Here is an 18,191-nt window from a genome sequence, read left to right as displayed (position 1 = left end):
TACAAAATCCATTGGGATGGTCTCAGTTTAAAAGCTCTTTCTGGTCTCTAAAGAATCAGAAGCTGATTCTTTAAATACACACACACACTGCTCTATAATGCTCATACTTTCCAGTCTGTTTCCACAGAAGCAGCAGTGAGGTCAAAATATTATTCTACAATTTTAATGTGACAATAAAACTAGAATGTAGTTGCTTTTGGAATTATCTGGAAAATGCAACAGACTAGATGCATACAAAATCAAATAATTGTAGCAACAACAATGTGGCGTTCCTTAATCTTAATGGATTGAGACAAGAATCTCAGAGTCAAGGTTCAATGTTTATAATCCAATCCCTAATGAATAAGCAATATCATCATTAGGCTATTGTCTCAAAAAACATAATTTATAAATTATATTTCTACAGATTACAGAGAATATGAAAGCTCAAAATGACTGTTTTTAGCATCTCGGAAACTTCCCAATAAATATGATAAAAAGATAAACCTAACGTGCCATCCTTGAAACTGATTTATGTCTGAACTATACCAACAACAGAAACTCTGAAGATGGTGTCACTTAAACTTATATTGTACCTTATTTTAAATAAATACCCTATTATTTAAATACTAGTTTCTATTAGGTTTGGTCAAATATATTCTATAATTATAATCAAAATCTGGAAAAATGCATGTTTTCTTTTTATAATCAATACAAAAACATCGTGTCACTCAAGTAAGTTATTAGACAACTTACCGCAATATGCAGTATGTTGGTGGCTTACTGATAACAGAGGATCTATACAACTGTTTATAACGGTTGCTTTATAGTCATGAGTAGCATTCTGAGTGGTATCATTACACTTTCAGTATACTTTAGTACACTGAGTAAAACAGTACAATCACACTTGAAAACAAGCAACCAGATGCATGTTATTAACAATCCAATTTAGAGGTTTAGCCATGGTTTACTCAGGCACTGGTTCACAAATATTTTTTAATGCTTACTTTTCTATAGTCTTTGGATCTTAAGAGTGGGAAATGAAGTTAGTACCATCTAGCCCAACCCTATTTGACGAATAATCAATTCTCCTTTACAAAATTACCAATAAATAATTCTCTTATCAGTAAGCTAAAAGACCTTTCCCCTCCATATATATATAATGTTCCTAATGTATAATAGGATTTCTAGACCCTATGGCGCTCTAGGCAATCCTCATTTTATATATTAAAGTTTGTTGAGAACTGATGAATACAACAGGTATACGGTGGGTCTGACTACACAGATAACGGGACAATCAATCCAATAATGTAAGTTTTTTTTGTTTTTGTTTTTTAAAAGCCTGGTAGAAACTGAGCGAAAGGGCAGTTTTGCTTTTGTTAATGCTTTTAACAGTATGACAGTGTGACATAATAAAAATACTTTTGGTCTTTGTTCCAATGCCTGGCACAAAGCTAAAACCCTTGGAATTTCCTGATAGAAGTGTCTTGTTCATAAGGAGCCTCCTTTCCATCACACCTGAGTTTAGGCTAATGAGGGGACCTAGGTGGGTTGGGGGGGACCCAGAAACTTCACCATGGGACCCAGTCAGCACAAAGACCAAACACATGGTTAGAGAGTTAGAACTTTCAGCCCTCCCACTCTGTACCCGCCACCTCTGGGGAGGGGTGAGAGTGGAGGGCTAGAAACGAAGTTCTATAAAAACCCTTGAACAACTAGATTTGGGTAGCTTCCAGGTTGGTGAACACGCTGATGCCCAAGGGTATAGAAGCTGTTCACCTACCAACACGGGGCTCTCCCCATACCTTTGCCCTGTGTATCTCTTCCATGTGGCTGTTCCTGAATTTGTATCCTTTATAATAAACTGGTACATGTCTAAGTAAAGCATCTGAGGAAGTGGTTGTGGGAACCTCTGAATTTGTTGTCTGCCAGGCAGAAGTGTGGTTCTCCTGGAGACCCCACTTGAGGCTGGCATCTGAAGTGGGAGCAGAATTGTGGAATGGAGCCCTTAACCTGTGGGGTCTGGGCTAACTTCAGGGGTTAGTGTCAGAATTGAAATGAACTGCCAGATACCCACATGGTATTGGAGAATTGGCTGTGGTATGGAAAAACTGCACACACTGGTTGTCAGAAAATGTCACACAGAAAGGTACTGATGTTTTAAGCAAAAGTTGAACTGAGGAAACAACACACTAACTGCATTCAATTCACAGGTCTTCATGGTATTTTACGATATGAACACCATAATTAGTACATATACCAGTACTCAAATATGAATAATTATCCTTTAAAAGCCAACAGAAAAGTCAGGGTAAGTGGCAACTGTACCTAACATTTATTTATAAAATTACATTAGGCTTATTTGTTAATCGACACAGCAATTTATCCTCAGTTGGAACTTATTTGCTTCTGTTTTATTTGCTTTACTGAAAATCTGAAAGTTATTCTCAATATCCGCATAGTCAATTTTCATTTTTTTTCACATAAATGTTCACAATTTTCATAACATTAACCACACATCTCTAGAGCCTTCTGTCTCAAGAGCCTTAAGAGCTCTAAAACTTTGAAATATAGATGATACAGAAAATAACAGAAAACTACTAGATAAAGTAAAAGAAGGTAATTGTAACCTTGGCTAAGAAAGACTATTTTAATTTAAAAACTTTGACTAATTTTTAACAACTGTTTGAAGAACATAACCAATGTTGATATGAATAAAGGAATTTAGAAAGACTGGAAGGTAAGGGGGGCTCAACAGCAGAACTTTTGTGAAAAGTTTCACAGATCCATATTATGGTTACATATAAAATTTAAAACGTCTGTACTTTGGAGTATTAGTGGAAAGTGAAATATTTTGTATTATTCCAAGTAATCTGTAGCTAGTTTTATTGACTATAAAAAAAGCTCTATTATTTATTACACAATACAATCCTACTTCCATTAAATATAATTAAGTTCAAATATGCCAACATTTTACATTAAATGTTGATTAAACTTCTCTATATACTTAACCTGTATCAGGGACATCAGTGGGTCTCATAATTCTCCGAATCTGCTCCATGGATTGCAAGTCTGGTGACAGTCCTATAAATGAAAAGACGACTCATAGTACTGACATCGGAAAAATTTTCACTCAAATAAAAAGCATTTAATCAAAGTAGATTTACTATGTGAAATTAAAGATATTTCAAGTGTTCCTTTCAATGTTACCTTTAATATATTGGGTTATTAAACAGAATCCCACTTTGATACAACAGAACATTACCATTAGGTCTTCTCCATTTTTCCCTACCAGGGGAATAAAACTTTTCATTTCAAAAGATTTTTCAAGGAAAAAAAACTCCTACCACTCTTCTTTCTTTCCAATCATTCCCTGCTCTTCACAGGAACGCACTCAATTCCAATCCTTCCTACTAAGAAGTTTTGCCACTTCTTACCACTTAAACATGTTTACTTAAAGTGCTCACCATGTCCCAGTAAGACCTTCCTACATCCCACTCCAACATGCTCAATTTCTTACATAAAAGCATAATTGTTGATCAGAAAGATAAACAAAAAGCACATGAAAATACTTAGAAATCTTTTAAGTAACCTAGTATTTCTCTTTGGTAGACAATTCAAGTCTCACATTCCATATTCACATTGCTACATTTCTATTCTTAACTATACTAGTGTGCAAGAGCTACAATTTCTTCCATGTTTAGTATCTACTGTAAAATGTTTCAATTAACATAGTAAATTATGTCCTATCAGAGAATAAACAATTACTACCTCAAGCCTAGATAAGTGCATCTATCTGTCTTTTAGCATTTTTCTACCTTAATTCTTCCTGCACACAGATGAAAAAACTAATTTTCTTATAGTATTTTCATTAAACTATCTCCCTGTACAAAAACCCAATATGGCTATTAAACCATTCAAAAAACTCATTTGCTCAGTGTTCAAACCTCCATAATCTGATCCCATCGTTCCCCATATATATTTGACATTCTAGTTAGGCCAGTCCTCACACATTCCTTCAACTAGAAAGACTGTCTCAAGCCCTTTTCACCTCCAAAACCCATGCCTCTGTAAATGTCTGCCCAACAATTCTCTACCTTTCCTGACTTTTCACTATAATCACTGTCTCAACAAATACGTATAATTAAATTCCTTTCATTACTCAATTATCTGTTTCGAAAATGTTTTATCAATAGGTTTTAAATGCCTCAAGATAGCCAGATCATACACTATCTATATATTTGCACGGCATCTAGCCAAGTGCTAGACACATGTTAGTTTTTCAAATGAACTTTCATATATTCAAGGTTATTTAACACGTTATACAGAATAATTTATCATTCTACTAAAAAATTATTTTTAGGACTAAAGCAGACATATTACATAAAACCTAGAACTCTTGGCATGTGAGAACATTAAACATTGAGTTTAATATTATATATATGTTATATTTATATATTTATTTATATAACATAAATATATTTAATATTATATTTGGATTCTGATGAAAAGTATTTAATAAAGATGGGAAAATGGTCATGATCCTCTCATTTTTACTGACAGTAGAGGTATCCTTCTGTCAAAACTGAGGCAAAGGAAAGACATTTTTTCAAGCAAAACTCTGATTTATCCTCATATGTGAAATTCTTTAAAGACAAGTACTAAATTTGCATTTTCATCATGTAAATAACCACAAATTTCTAGTTATTAAAAGACATTTTAGCCATGTTTAAAACAGTTTTAATCACTTGAGTTTTCAAATAAGCACTGCTTTGTTTTTCCACAGCATCTCATTATAGGCCTTTTCTAAATAATGGAAGAAAAAGAAGAAAAACCTATAAGGTGAATTTATTAGTCTACCTCCATGACAACAGAAGATCTTCTCATCCACAATGGCAGCTATAGGCAGACAGTTGAAACAATCAGTGAAGGTCTTCCACAATTTAATATTAAACCTTCGTTTGCCTATAAAAAGGACAATAGAATAAATCTAAAACTGTTCTCATTAGTTCTCTAACAGCAACAGACTTATGAATGATCCCAATTTTATGCTTATTTAGCACTTGTTTTTTCTATAATGAGTGTGACTTGTATACTTTTAAAAAGGTAGTAAGTATAATAAACATTCAGCACCTTCAGTAAAATTACAAAGACTACAAATATAGTGCCAGGTGTTTTATGAAACAAATCAAACACTTTTGCCTTTTAAGGTCACTATAATATAGCAACTTTGAAACAATCTAATAGACTATTAGTTTACTTTTTCCGTTCAAAATGTTAAATACCTAGCCAAGTAAGTAAGCAGAAACGAAAGGGGTGCCTCTGGAGACTGTCCGCTTTAACTCTAATGCACTGGTAACACGGCATAAACTTACTGCCAAGAAAGGAGAATTTCCAGGTGCTTAACTGGCATTCACTTCTGAGTAAATTTTTACTTGGCACCATAGTAAGTATAAGTAGAGACACAAAGGCTATGATTTTCCTGGAGTCTAGCATAAAGAGCTACAACAAGCACAATCTCAAGAGCACGTTCACCTTTTTGGAGTTACTTGATTTTTCTGATTTGGCAGTAAGTTGCAACAACTAACCCAACGGAGGATAAAAAAAGACACAAAGCACTAATTTCCTATGCTTTTATGCCATAACCTGCCCCTCAATGAACAAGTATAACTCAAAGTGTTTACAAGCTGCTCTCAACATACATTTCACTTGATGTCACTTCTATCCTTGAGGATATTCAAGTCCGTATTTTATCCTTTAATAATATACCTCTATTTTTAATGTAGCTTTAGAAAGTGGTTGCAGCTTGAGGTACTACAATCCACTTCCTGTCTACTGGTCTTGATTTAAACAACTGAAACCATAACAGTACACGTTAGAAATAAAAATGCAATATGTAAAATCAAATACAAAATCACTCCCCTAGAATGTAAACTCCATAAATAGAGATCATCTCTCTTGAGCACTGCTGCATTCCCAGTATTTAAAATAGTACCTGGCATATAATATATCCTCAAACATTTGTCAAATAAACGATTACATGAATCAAGAAAATAGGGGTTCTAAAAGGACTCTACCATAATTAAGGATGGAAAAAAGCAAAAAGCGATTCTAATGGAGAATTCAGCATTAAAAAACAAAATTCAATTTGAAAATCACTGTTAATTGGTTTCTAAATTTAATTAACCAAACATGTTCATTCACTCCCATACTCTAACAAAAGCAAAACACCGAAGTCAAATGTAGTAGGGTAATTCAGTAATTAACACTTGGAAACACTACCACACAACAGCGAATCAGTGATTTCTTACTGATGAAAAAGAGTACAACAAAATAAGGACATCCAGAGTATTCAATATCCTTATCTCTCTAGTTTTATAGGCACAGATTAAAATTCTAATAAACTTCAACGTTTAAATAATTTTATAGAACTTCTCAATATTCTTTGTGACACAGGGTCAATAAGAGTTTCTGTCATATCACAAGAAAGTTGAGAGTTAAAACCTTAATGGAGACTAGAAAACCACAGGCTACTGTCTATAGTGACCTCTGTTCCACTTGGATATTTTTACTATATAAACTAATTATAAGAGGGCCTTTCAGCTGAGTAAGCTGCAATTAACTTGAAACAACATGACCAAGGAGATCCCCAGGAACCAATTTAATTAATAACATGTTTCCCAGTTTTAGGTTCTCTTTTATGTAAGGCTCTCTTCTTGGGCTTCTGTTTGACAGACCAACATTTTTTAAAAACTCTGAATTGAAGGAACTCTTTTGAAATGGAAAACTATTAGGGAATTTTTCCTTTAATAAGAAATAAGCTTTTATTTTTACTTACATTCATCATAGAATCCATAAATGCGATTGATGCTAGCACACTCATGGTTTCCTCTTAAGAGAAAGGAAGTTCTCGGGATATTTGATTTTATAGGCCAACAGCAAACAAATGGTTTCCAAAGACTGCTTTCCTCTGTCCACATAATCTCCTAAGAAAAGATAGTTGGCTTCTGGGGGGAAACCTCCATATTCAAATAATCGCAGTAAATCTGTATACTGTCCATGAATATCTCCTAAAAATAGAAAAAACAGTTTAGAAAATTTATGGTTACTGTGGTACACAGACAGCTTCTATGAAATGATTCTCAATGTTTATACCCTTATGTAATCCTCTTCTCTTGAATGTGGGCCGTAGCTAGTGACTTACTTCTAACAAAGAGGATACAGCAAAAGTGAGATGGGCTTTCACTTCTGAGATAAAGTTACAAAAAATTGTAACTTCCCATCTTGCTTGCACTCTCTCTTGCCTTCTCTCATGCTGGATGATGAAGCCACCTAATGGAGAAGCACATCTGGTAAAGAACTAAAGGAGGCCTTTGGTCAACAACTCATTAGGAACTGAGGTCCTCAGTCCATTGGCCCATAAGGAACTGAATCCTTTCACAATTGAGCCTGAGATGACTGCAGGCCCAGATGACATCTTAACAGGCTGTGAGAGACTCAGACCCAAAGGACCCAGCTAAGCTGTGCCCTGAATTCTTAACCCACAGAAACTATGAGATGATAAATTAATGTTGTTAAGCCACAAAGTTTTGGGGTAATTTGTTATGCTAATACAGTTACACTATCTGGTAGTTTAACTTAGGTCCACTTTTTTATACCTAGTAGTGAGCAAACAGCGAAAACTTAGAAATATTTAGTATAAATAACTTCTACTACCTACAAATTATTCCTGTATTAAAGCATTTGAGTATCTTGTTGAGAATATGACTCACTTTAATTTTAAGATAACATAATTTGCTTCATTTCCACAGAATTTCAACTACCACCTCTTACTTACAGGTGATACTCTAAGCTAATTAATTTATTCAACATTTACTTAGTTAATATCTCTTAATTGCTACGCACTGTATAAAGGAACACCAAGTACATGACTTAATAAGCCACATAAGAGGAAAAAAGTATTTAAAGAGCACACTATGCACCTGCAGGTTATATGGTGTGAATGTGGATCACTAAAAACATGCAGGGGAATGAAAAGGTCTGCATATAGCAAATAATCCTTGATTGAACAAAAGCTGACGGTTAAGTTCATAAAAGCTAAGTGACAAATACAGCTACTAGAAGAAAAACTGCACTATCAAACCAAAAGTCAGTGTAATACAGCATTTATACCACTTCCCATGTTATGTGAACTACAGAAAAATGCTTTCTGTGCCAACAGTTTTTCTAGCTTTAACAATGCAATCAAACTGGGACAAAGTGAGAGAGTGGCATGGACTTATATCTACTACCAAATGTAAAACAGATAGCTAGTGGGAAGCAGCCGCACAGCACAGAGAGATCAGCTCGGTGCTTTGTGACCAGCTAAAGGGGTGGGATAGGGAGGGTGGGAGGCAGATGCAAGAGGGAGGAGATATGGGGATATACGTATATGTATAACTGATTCACTTTGTTATAAAGCAGAAACTAACACACCATTGTAAAGCAATTATACTCCAATAAAGATGTTTAAAAAAAATGCAATCACTCAACTAAGGTTAACTTTTTTTTTTTTGGCAGTACGTGGGTCCTCTCACTGCTGTGGCCTCTCCCGTTGCGGAGCACAGGCTCCGGATGCACAGGCTCAGCGCCATGGCTCACGGGCCCAGCAACTCCGCGGCATGTGGGATCCTCCCGGACCGGGGCACGAACCCGTGTCCCCCTGCATCGGCAGGTGGACGCTCAACCACTGAGCCACCAGGGAAGCCCCAGGTTAACTTTAACTAAGGTTAAAGTTTTAGTTTTTGGCCAAAAGCCACTGTAAGACTTGAAAGATCAAATACAAATTGTATAAAGTTATATAATCTTCAAAATAAATTAAAATGATCACATCTAAGTTAGAAAACATGGATATTGCCATACTGACCTCCGAAATTCTATACCTGTTTTTCTAACCAGTGTACTGGAATGCCCTTTCTCCAGATCCTAGACAACAATAGGTATCAATTTTTGACATTTTTTTTCAATCTGATCAGAGTTCCAGATTTATCTTTAAATTGCATTTCACTGATTACTGGTGAGGCTGAGGATCTTATGTTTACTGGCCACTTTAATTTCTTCTCCAATCTGCCTCCACCCCTTAAATTTTATCGTATTACCTTTTCTTGTTTCTAAGAACGCTTTATATAGTGTGAACAGCATCTCTTAATCTGTTGTATATACAGCAAACATGTTCTTCTTGTCTCTAACTTGTCATTTTATAAAAGTCTCAATTTCTATAATTTAATGTAATAAAACCTAGCAATCCTTTTTTAACAAAAATTTTTAGGTGTTTCCTCAATCATCTTCAATGTAAATATAGGATTCAAAAGAGATTGTTTCCTACTTTACCCATTTACATACCACAAATTTTCAGTGGCGCTTCCAATTCCAAAAGAATAGGCTGGCTGAGAAAGATCTCCCGAGACTTGATACATAAGCCCCGAACTTCTGCTTCAGTCATCTGCACAATCTTTCCTGGACGACATCCTCGTACTGGTAAACAATAAATAAAATGGTCAGTTTTCTAAAATTTATCCATAAAATAATAATTCTTAAAAAGGAGTCATGCCCATATTTTAAAGATCAGAAGAGTCACGTAGGCAGCAAACTACCAGATATCCTGTTGTGTCCCATGGCTGACAGTAAGGCTGACAGTAAGGTTATTCCATGACCTCTGGCTTTTCTCTATCTCCACTGTTGTGGTTTCTGACACTCCTCAAAGCTGCTGCCATGGAAATGCGGTCTTCTTTGTTCTCCACTGGCCAACTTAAAGCCTCACAGCCCAAGCGACTAAGACTCATTAATTAATATGGTTCTCAGTAACTTCTGGGATGGAGTGGGGAGGAATGGTCCATGGGTAGCTCCTTATTTGCCCTGCTGAACTCAACAATTATTTCCTCTCATCATTACCTTCTCCACTGGCTCCTTCTCTTTGGATACACTGCTAGCTCCCATTCTATCTCATTTTAAAAAGGAAACAGAGACTATACTTCTATATACTCCTATCACTTCCCAGTTACAATTAAGTCCATGAATTTCTTGCTAAAAATTGCTGATTCCTTTGTCAGGCTGAGATAGGCTTAAAAAAAAAAGTCGTTCCCCCCCCCCCCCCAAAGTCTCTTCGTGTATATATTCCATAAGTATAGTAATATATAAGTAACAAGGAGGTAACAGAGCCAATGTTGAAATGCGTTTTAAGCAAATATGACAGTTAATAAGATCATCTCTGAAATTCAAAACAATTATCAGCAGAACTGCCTTTATTATAAGAACTTAGCATAACTTCTACATTAGTATTAGTTCTTAAACATCAATTACCTACTTCCCATAAACATTTGAATTTTTTTAAGATGAAAAAAACACATCTAACTTTGTATCTTCCACTAAGTATCTAGAATACTAGCTTAGATTCAATGATCTGCAATAGGAACAATTCTTAATCTTGGTATGAAATTTTTTAAGATTAATTAATTTATTTGGCTGCGTTGGGTCTCAGTTTATCAGTCAACTGATAAAAAGGAATAAATCAAGGCCGCCCGTTGGCCATCTGTATATCGTCTTTGGAAAAATGTCTATTCAGGTCCTCTGCTCATATTTTAATTGGGTATGAGTTCACTTTTATCCATAAAGATATCCAACTGATTTAGCACCATTTATTGTAAAGATCATCCTTTCTCCACTGAATTGCATGGCTAACTTGGTAGAAAAATTAGGTGACCATACGTGAATGGGTCTGTTTCTAAACACTCTACATAGTCCGTTAACCTGTTTATTTCTACATCAGTACTATGCTTTTTTTTTTTTTTTTTTTTTTTTTTTTTAGTTGTGGCATGTGGGATCTAGTTTCCTGACTAGGGATCAAACCCAGGCCCCCTGCTTTGGGAGTGCGGAGTCTTAGCCACTGACCACCAGGGAAGTCCCAGTACTATGCTATCTTAATTACTATAGTTTTTAATAAAGTCTTGGTATCAGGTAATATAATCATTCTCATTTTGTTAAGATTTCCTGGGCTAATCTAGGTCCTTTTGCATTTTCAAATATGTTTTAAAACTGGCTTGTCCCTTTCAACCCTAACTTGTTTTAACTGGGAATGAATATGTAAGTCTAGGAAGAATTGATACCTTAACAATACCGAGTCTTCCAATCCACGAACATAATATTTCTCCTTTTATTTAGGTTGTCATGTTTGTCTCAGCACTGTTTTACAGTTTTTAGTGTGGCAGTCCTGCAAATTTTTCATTAAATTGATGGGAGGTGAGGGGCGCTGATACTGTAAATGTGTTTTCTTATTTCATTTTCCAATTGTTTAATATTAGCATATAGAAATAATGGATTTTTGAAAACCGACTTTACTTCCTATTCTAACAGTTTATACATTCCTTTGTAGTTTCCAAATATATACAATCATGTCAGCTGTGAAAAGCCAGCTCTACCTCTTTTCCAATCTTTACATCTTTTATTTTCCTTCCTCACTGAATTGACTAGGACCTCCAGGACAATGTTGAATAGAAGTGGTGCTAATGGTCTTCCCTGTCTGGTTCCTGAACTTGGAGGGAAAAACATTTAATTATTTCACCATTAAGTATGATAGCTATAATTTTGTACATACTCGACTAGTTTGCTAAGACCTTTTATCATGAAGAGTCTTTAAACTTTGTCAAATACACTATCTCATTTATTGAGATAATCATAATTTCATCCCCTTTATTCTGTTAATATGACTTATACTGATTGTGCTGAACTTGGATTCCTAGAATAAGCCCCACCAAATCATGACATTATCTTTCTTGTATATTGCAAGATTCAATTTGCTAATATTTTGTTCAGGATTTTTGTGGCTATATTCCTGAGAGATAATGGCCAGTAATTTCCTTTCCTTGTTATTTATCAGATTTTGGTATTAAGGTTGTGCCTAGCTTAAGAAATCAAGTTGGGAAGTGTTACCTTTTTTTTTTTTTCTGTATGAGACTTTATACAATTGGTAAAATTTCTTCTTTAAATGTTTAGGCCACCAGTGAAACCATCTGGGTCTGGAATTTTCTTTTTGAAAAGTATTCTAAGTACAAATTCATTTTCTTTAACAGATACAAGACTATTTGGGTTTTCTATTCCTTGTGTCAGTTTGCCAAGGTTAGTTTTTCATCTAAATTATCAAATTTATTAGCATTAAGTTATTTAGAATCTTATTATGCTTAAAATACATATATTTAAAACTTTTCTCTGAACCATCTGAGAATAGACTGCATACATCATGCTCTTTTACCCCTTAATACATCAGTATTATTCCCTGATAGTATCTCTTACACAGCCACAATACAAGTTATCAGATTCAGGGAATTTAATATTTACACCAATCTTTAATCTGAAGAATGTACTAAAGGGACTTCCCTGGTTGCGCATATCTGCCTGCCAATGGAGGGGACACGAGTTCAAGCCCTGGTCCGGAAAGATCCCACATGCTGCAGAGCAACTAAGCCCTTGCGCCCCAACTACTGAGCCTGCGGTCTAGAGCCTGATAGCCACAACTACTGAGCCCACGTGCTGCAACTACTGAAGCCCATGCACCTAGAGCCCGTGCTCCACAGCAAGAGAAGCCACCGCAATGAAGCCAGGCAATGAGAAGCATGTGCACTGCAACGAAGACCCAACGCAGCCAAAAATAAATAAATATATAAAAAAGTTAAAAATTAAAAAAAAATAAAGAATGTACTACAATTTTAGTAACTGTCTCCATCATGTCTTTTACAGCATATTCTTCCACAGTACAGAATTCAATCCAGGATTACATTATTGCATTATTTGTTCAATCTTTTTAGTCTCCTTTAATAGTGGTATCTCCTATATCTTTCTTTTTCTTTTTTTTTTTTTTTTTGCGGTACGCGGGCCTCTCACTGTTGTGGCCTTTCCCGTTGTGGAGCACAGGCTCCGGACGCGCAGGCTCAGCAGCCATGGCTCACAGGCTCAGCCGCTCCACGGTATGTGGGATCTTCCCGGACCGGAACACGAACCCGTGTCCCGTGTATCGGCAGGCGGACTCTCAACCACTGCGCCACCAGGGAAGCCCTCCTATATCTTTCTTGATACTGGTAAATTAAAAAAAATTTTTTTACATTATCAGTCTTTCTAGGGGGTTATCAATTTACCAATCTTTTTAAGGATTTCATTTTAAAAAAAATCATACATCTTTTTATTTGATTTCTGCTCTTTTTTATTATATCTTTCCTTCTACCTTTTTTGGTTATAATTTATTCTTCTGTTGTCTTGAAATAGTTTAATGTTCAGCCTTTTTTTCTAATATATACATTTAAAGCTATATGTATCCCTCTAAGCACTGCTTTTAGCTGTAACTGTAAAAGTTTTAACACATATTTTCACTATTATTTAGATCAATGTATTTTATAACTTTCACTGTTATTTCTTCTTTAGCCAATAAGACATGTGAAAGTATTTACATTACTTAATTTCTAAATACCTGAGGATTTTCCAGTTATATGCTATTGATTTCTAGCTTATCACCAATGAATTCAGAGAACATATCTGAGATCTCTTTCTTTCAAATTTAGAGATTTGCTCTATGGTACAGTATATTTTAGTAAGTGTCCATACATACTTGAAAAGTATGTAATATCCTACAGTTGCTGGGTAAAGCATTCCATGTGTATCAATTAGGTCAATTTTACTGTGTTGTTTAAATCTTCTAGATCCTTGCTGATTTTTTTTCTTGTTTATTAGTTACTGAGAAAGGTGCATTAATCTACTATGGTTGTAGTTTTGTCTATTTCAAACTTTTCGTTCTATCAACTTTTCCTTTTTGTGTTTTTGACCTATATTATTACATACCTAAAAAATTTAAGATTGTTATATCATCCTGTTGAATTTATTCCTTTAAATTGTGCAATGCTCTTCTTTCCCTCTAGTGATTCTTCTTACCTTACAGTCTTTTTCTGGCATAAATATATAGCCAACTCAGTTTTCTTTCGGTTAGTATGTGCATAATGTAGTTTCCTCATTCTTTTACTTACCCATCTGTGCCCTTAAATTTAAAATATGTCCCTTGTAAACAGTATATGGTTATGTCTTCTGAGCTTTGTCTGGAGTGTTTGCTCCTCTCACATTTACCATAATCATTGGGAAAACTGAGTTGAAGTACACCATCCTGTCGTTTTGTCTCATCTGTTTTTTATTCCTTTCTCTTTTCTTACATTTCTTTGGAGTAATTGCTCATCTTTTATTATTCCATTTTCTCCTCTATTAGCTCTTTAGTTATATATTCTTTTTCTTTTGGCGCTTACTCTAGAGAACATATGCACTTGTGACTGATTTACCACTCTCCAGACTTTTGCTCTACAGTTGTCATATATTGCTCCATTATATTTTAAACCCCACAAGTCACAATCATTATTTTAAACAGTCCTAATTTATATTTATACACATTTATCCTTATTGCTATCTTTCATTTCTTTCTGCAGGTCTGTGCTTTTATGTGCGATCATTTTCTTTCAACATGAACTTTCTTTAGCATTTTTTAGTGCCATCTATTATCAATAAATTTTCTTAGTTTTAGTCTATCTTTATTTTGCCTTCACTTTTGAAGCATATGCTCACTAGATTTAGAATTGTAGGTTAGCATTCTTTTTTTTTCTTTTAGCACTTAAAGAGGTCATTCTATTGATTTCTGGCTTCTGTAGTTTCAGGTGATATATCAACCATCTCTCTTATTATTGTCCTGAAGGTAATGACTTCTTTCCTTTGGGAGCTTTAAAAAATTTTTTTTCTTTGATTTTAGGAGTTAAGTCCATGATGGGTCTCAATATGACTTTATTTACATTATTCCCACTTGGAAGCCAGAGACCTTCTTTAATCTTGTTTTGGTATCTTTCTCAATTTTGGAAAATTCTTGGTTAATATATCCTCTATTCCACATCTCTTGCCCTTCTGGGAATCCCATTACACATGTTAAACCCTTCCATTGTCTTCTGTTGCTTTCTTTCTGTACTTCCCCTCTATTTTTTCTCTCTCAGCACTGCATAATTTCTACTCAACTCTTTTTTTCCCCTAGTTTACTACTACTCTATTTTGCTGTTTCTAATTTGCTAGTAAATGCACTACCAAATTCTTAATTTTAGTTAATATATTTTTTTAGTTGTACAGTTTCCAGGTCTGAAAAAATTTTTCTTTTCCTCTTTACCTTGAGCATATTAAATCAGTTATCTTCAAGTCTGTGTGATAACTCTAATATGTGAATTCTGTGGATTTATACCTTTTTCTCCTCTTGATATTTTGGTCCATTAATCCTGTTAGCATTACTGTAGTATTTCACTGAATGAAATATTTGATTATGGATGAAAAACTACGATTTCTATATGACATCTTCCTCCATGGAGGGCTGCTTCCTTTAGCAGCAGAGTACCAAGGACTCACCCACATTTTCTTTTCTTTTTTTTTTTTTGGCTGTGTTGGGTCTTCACTGCTGCACGCAGGCTTTCTCTAGTTGCGGTGAGCAGTGGCTACTCTTTGTTGCGGTGCGCGGGCTTCTCATTGCGGTGGCTTCTCTTGTTGCAGAGCATGGGCTTTACGCACGTGGGCTTCAGTAGTTGTGGCACACAGTCTTAGTTGCTCCATGGCACGTGGGATCTTCCCGGACCAGGGCTCGAACCTGTGTCCCCTGCATTGGCAGGCAGATTCTTAACCACTGTTAAGAATTCTTAACCACTGTGCCACCAGGGAAGCCCCTCACCCACATTTTCTTGAGGGCTGGTCTACTTCATTTTGCCCTCAATTTTGGAGAGAGGCCATGATGGGGGTCTCAATGGAAAACTCAGGGTATAATATGGCCTCTCTTACTTCATAAAGACTGAACTTCAACTTGTGCCATGCTGGTACTGTGGGGGATGCTGGAATCTCTGCTCATATCTTTAGCTTCCCAGACACTGTTTTCTTCTGGTTTACTTAGAATCTTCCCTTGCACGTGTGTATCTTAAAAATCAATGAGCTTAGGGGGACCTGACTGCAGATTTTGAGGTTAGAGTCTATGTGATTCTCTCCTCTTTTGGACTTAAGTTTCAACTGCTTTAGTTGCCCCAGACTTCCACCTGTCCTCTTTAGTCAGTAAGACTGCCACTTTTTATTTGGAGTCTATTCCCCTATGCCTCCAGGAGTGACTGTTGAACACACTGGTGCTTTCCTTTTCTTAAAGATCAAAAACCCTCAAAAATTCCTGTGTTGGTTGCTCTTCAACAGTGGAGTGGCTGCTCAAGTGAAAACAGAGAAGTACACAAAATATGATCATGGGCACACACTAGAATTCAGACGCTTACATGAAGAATTTTGAGGAATACCTTGCCAAGGACTAGGACACTACTGGCCTTAACCCATATGTCGGCTCAGCAAATGAGTCATTCAACTTAGGTGGAAGCATCAAGGTCTCCTGGCCCCTGATAAAATAATCTTTCTGCACAATCATGTTTACACCAGAAAAGGGGGAAAACACTAAGGCCTGAGGGTCAAATTTGATCCAATCCCTGTTTCTGTGTGACCTGTGAGTTAAGAGTAACTTTCATACTTTTAAAAAATAGTTGGAGGGGGAGGCGGGGGAAGAACAATACTCTGTGACACATAAAAATTATATCAAATTCAAATGTCAGCGTCCATAAGTAAAGTTTTACTGGAACAAAACCACTCTCATTCATTTACGTATTACTATGGGTACTTTCACGATACCACGGCAGAGTTGAGTAGCTGCACAGAGACCACATGGGGCTCCCTCATGGCTTCGCACTGCTTCCCAGGGTACTAGAAATTGCAGAGATGCAGTTATAACTCAACAGTGTCTTCAGCATCTACTTACTGCTGTGCTGCAACATTTTATTTTACTTTTATTACCAGTGCATACTCATCATGTCAAAGGAAGAAAACTGAAATATGAATGTCTAAGGCCCAGTGGAGTGTGGATTATTTTGTTATTGAATTAGATGACTAGGCATTGTATTTATGACATTATAGCTGTGCTAAAAGAATAAAATGTTCACATTAGGAAACTAAGTACTTCATCACATTCCCATCTCAGAGGAAAGTAACAATCAAAAAATCTCATCACAGCAGAATTTCTTCACAAAAATAAAAATGAGGCTGCAATGGAAGTAAGCTTCCAACTGGTTCATGTATTAGAAAGCGAGGAAAGCCATTTACTAATGGTGAGTTAATTAAAATCATATTTGTTTGGAAAAGCCAAAGAAGTATGTCCTGAGACTATAAACTTGTTTAAGACTACATATTTATTAGTCCTTCCGTAAAGACAGTTCTTGAAGGCTGAGGACACTGAAAGCAACGTCGATAATCAGTTAAAAAAACAAAAATGATTTTGAGTGGTTTCCTTGGCTCTAGATGAGTTCACAGATATTGCCAATACTTAGCTTTGCTCACTTGAGGAGCCAATGCTGAATTTGAAATGACTGAAAAGTTAGCCTCTATGAATAGTCTGTGTGGGACAACCACAGGCAAGAATACTTCCGAAGGGACTTCCTTGGTGGCACAGTGGTTAAGAATCCGCCTGCCAATGCAGGAGACACGGGTTCGAGCCCTGGTCTGGGAAGACCCCACAGGCTGCGGAGCAAGTAAGCCCGTGCGCCACAGCTACTGAGCCTGCGCTCTAGAGCCCACGAGCCACAACTACTGAAGACCGCGCACCACAGTGAAGAGTAGCCCCCGCTCTCTGCAACTAGAGAAAGCCTGTGCGCAGCAACGAAGGAAGACCCAACGCAGCCAAAAATAAATTAAATAAATAAATAATAAATAAATAAATAAAAGAATACTTTCAAAGAAGCTAAAGAAACAAACCCAAAACATGATGGAGGTAAAAATACTCATGGGGCAGGAAAAGACTTAGTTGGACAATTTAATAAGGCTTGTGAAAACTGAAGGTGTTTAAAGCTTACGGTGCAATCACTCAGCGGAAAAATATTGAACCAGTGGTATCAATGGTGTACTTCATCAGCTCTCATGAACTTAACCATTGTCAGTTACACAAATGTTTGTCAGAAACAAAAGCTGAATATCCTGACTTGCCCTACCACACAGTTCAGTGGTTTAATAGTGATAAAGTTTTATTGTGACTTTTTTGAGCTGAGGGCCAATATTGACATTTTTCTGAATGAGAATCACCCTCAATCACTACTATCGAGCACTGAGTAGGT

At 36.0% G+C, this 18,191-nt stretch overlaps 1 protein-coding gene across 1 annotated transcript in view; it reads right to left on the bottom strand.

Annotated features, from left to right (window-relative positions):
* Nucleotides 1–18,191, bottom strand: part of PPP1CB (protein phosphatase 1 catalytic subunit beta) — a 37,353-nt gene that overhangs the window by 9,223 nt on the left and 9,939 nt on the right. The window contains 5 exon segments of the mRNA XM_032652394.1: nucleotides 2,992–3,063; nucleotides 4,840–4,944; nucleotides 6,818–6,881; nucleotides 6,883–7,049; nucleotides 9,361–9,492. Of these exon segments, the coding sequence (XP_032508285.1) occupies nucleotides 2,992–3,063; nucleotides 4,840–4,944; nucleotides 6,818–6,881; nucleotides 6,883–7,049; nucleotides 9,361–9,492 (540 nt within the window).

This window comes from Phocoena sinus, chromosome 13, assembly GCF_008692025.1.
Source record: "Phocoena sinus isolate mPhoSin1 chromosome 13, mPhoSin1.pri, whole genome shotgun sequence".
NCBI classification, from domain to species: domain Eukaryota; kingdom Metazoa; phylum Chordata; class Mammalia; order Artiodactyla; family Phocoenidae; genus Phocoena; species Phocoena sinus.
The sequence above is the reverse complement of the archived record's forward strand: the minus strand, read 5'-3'. Positions and strand labels throughout refer to the sequence as shown.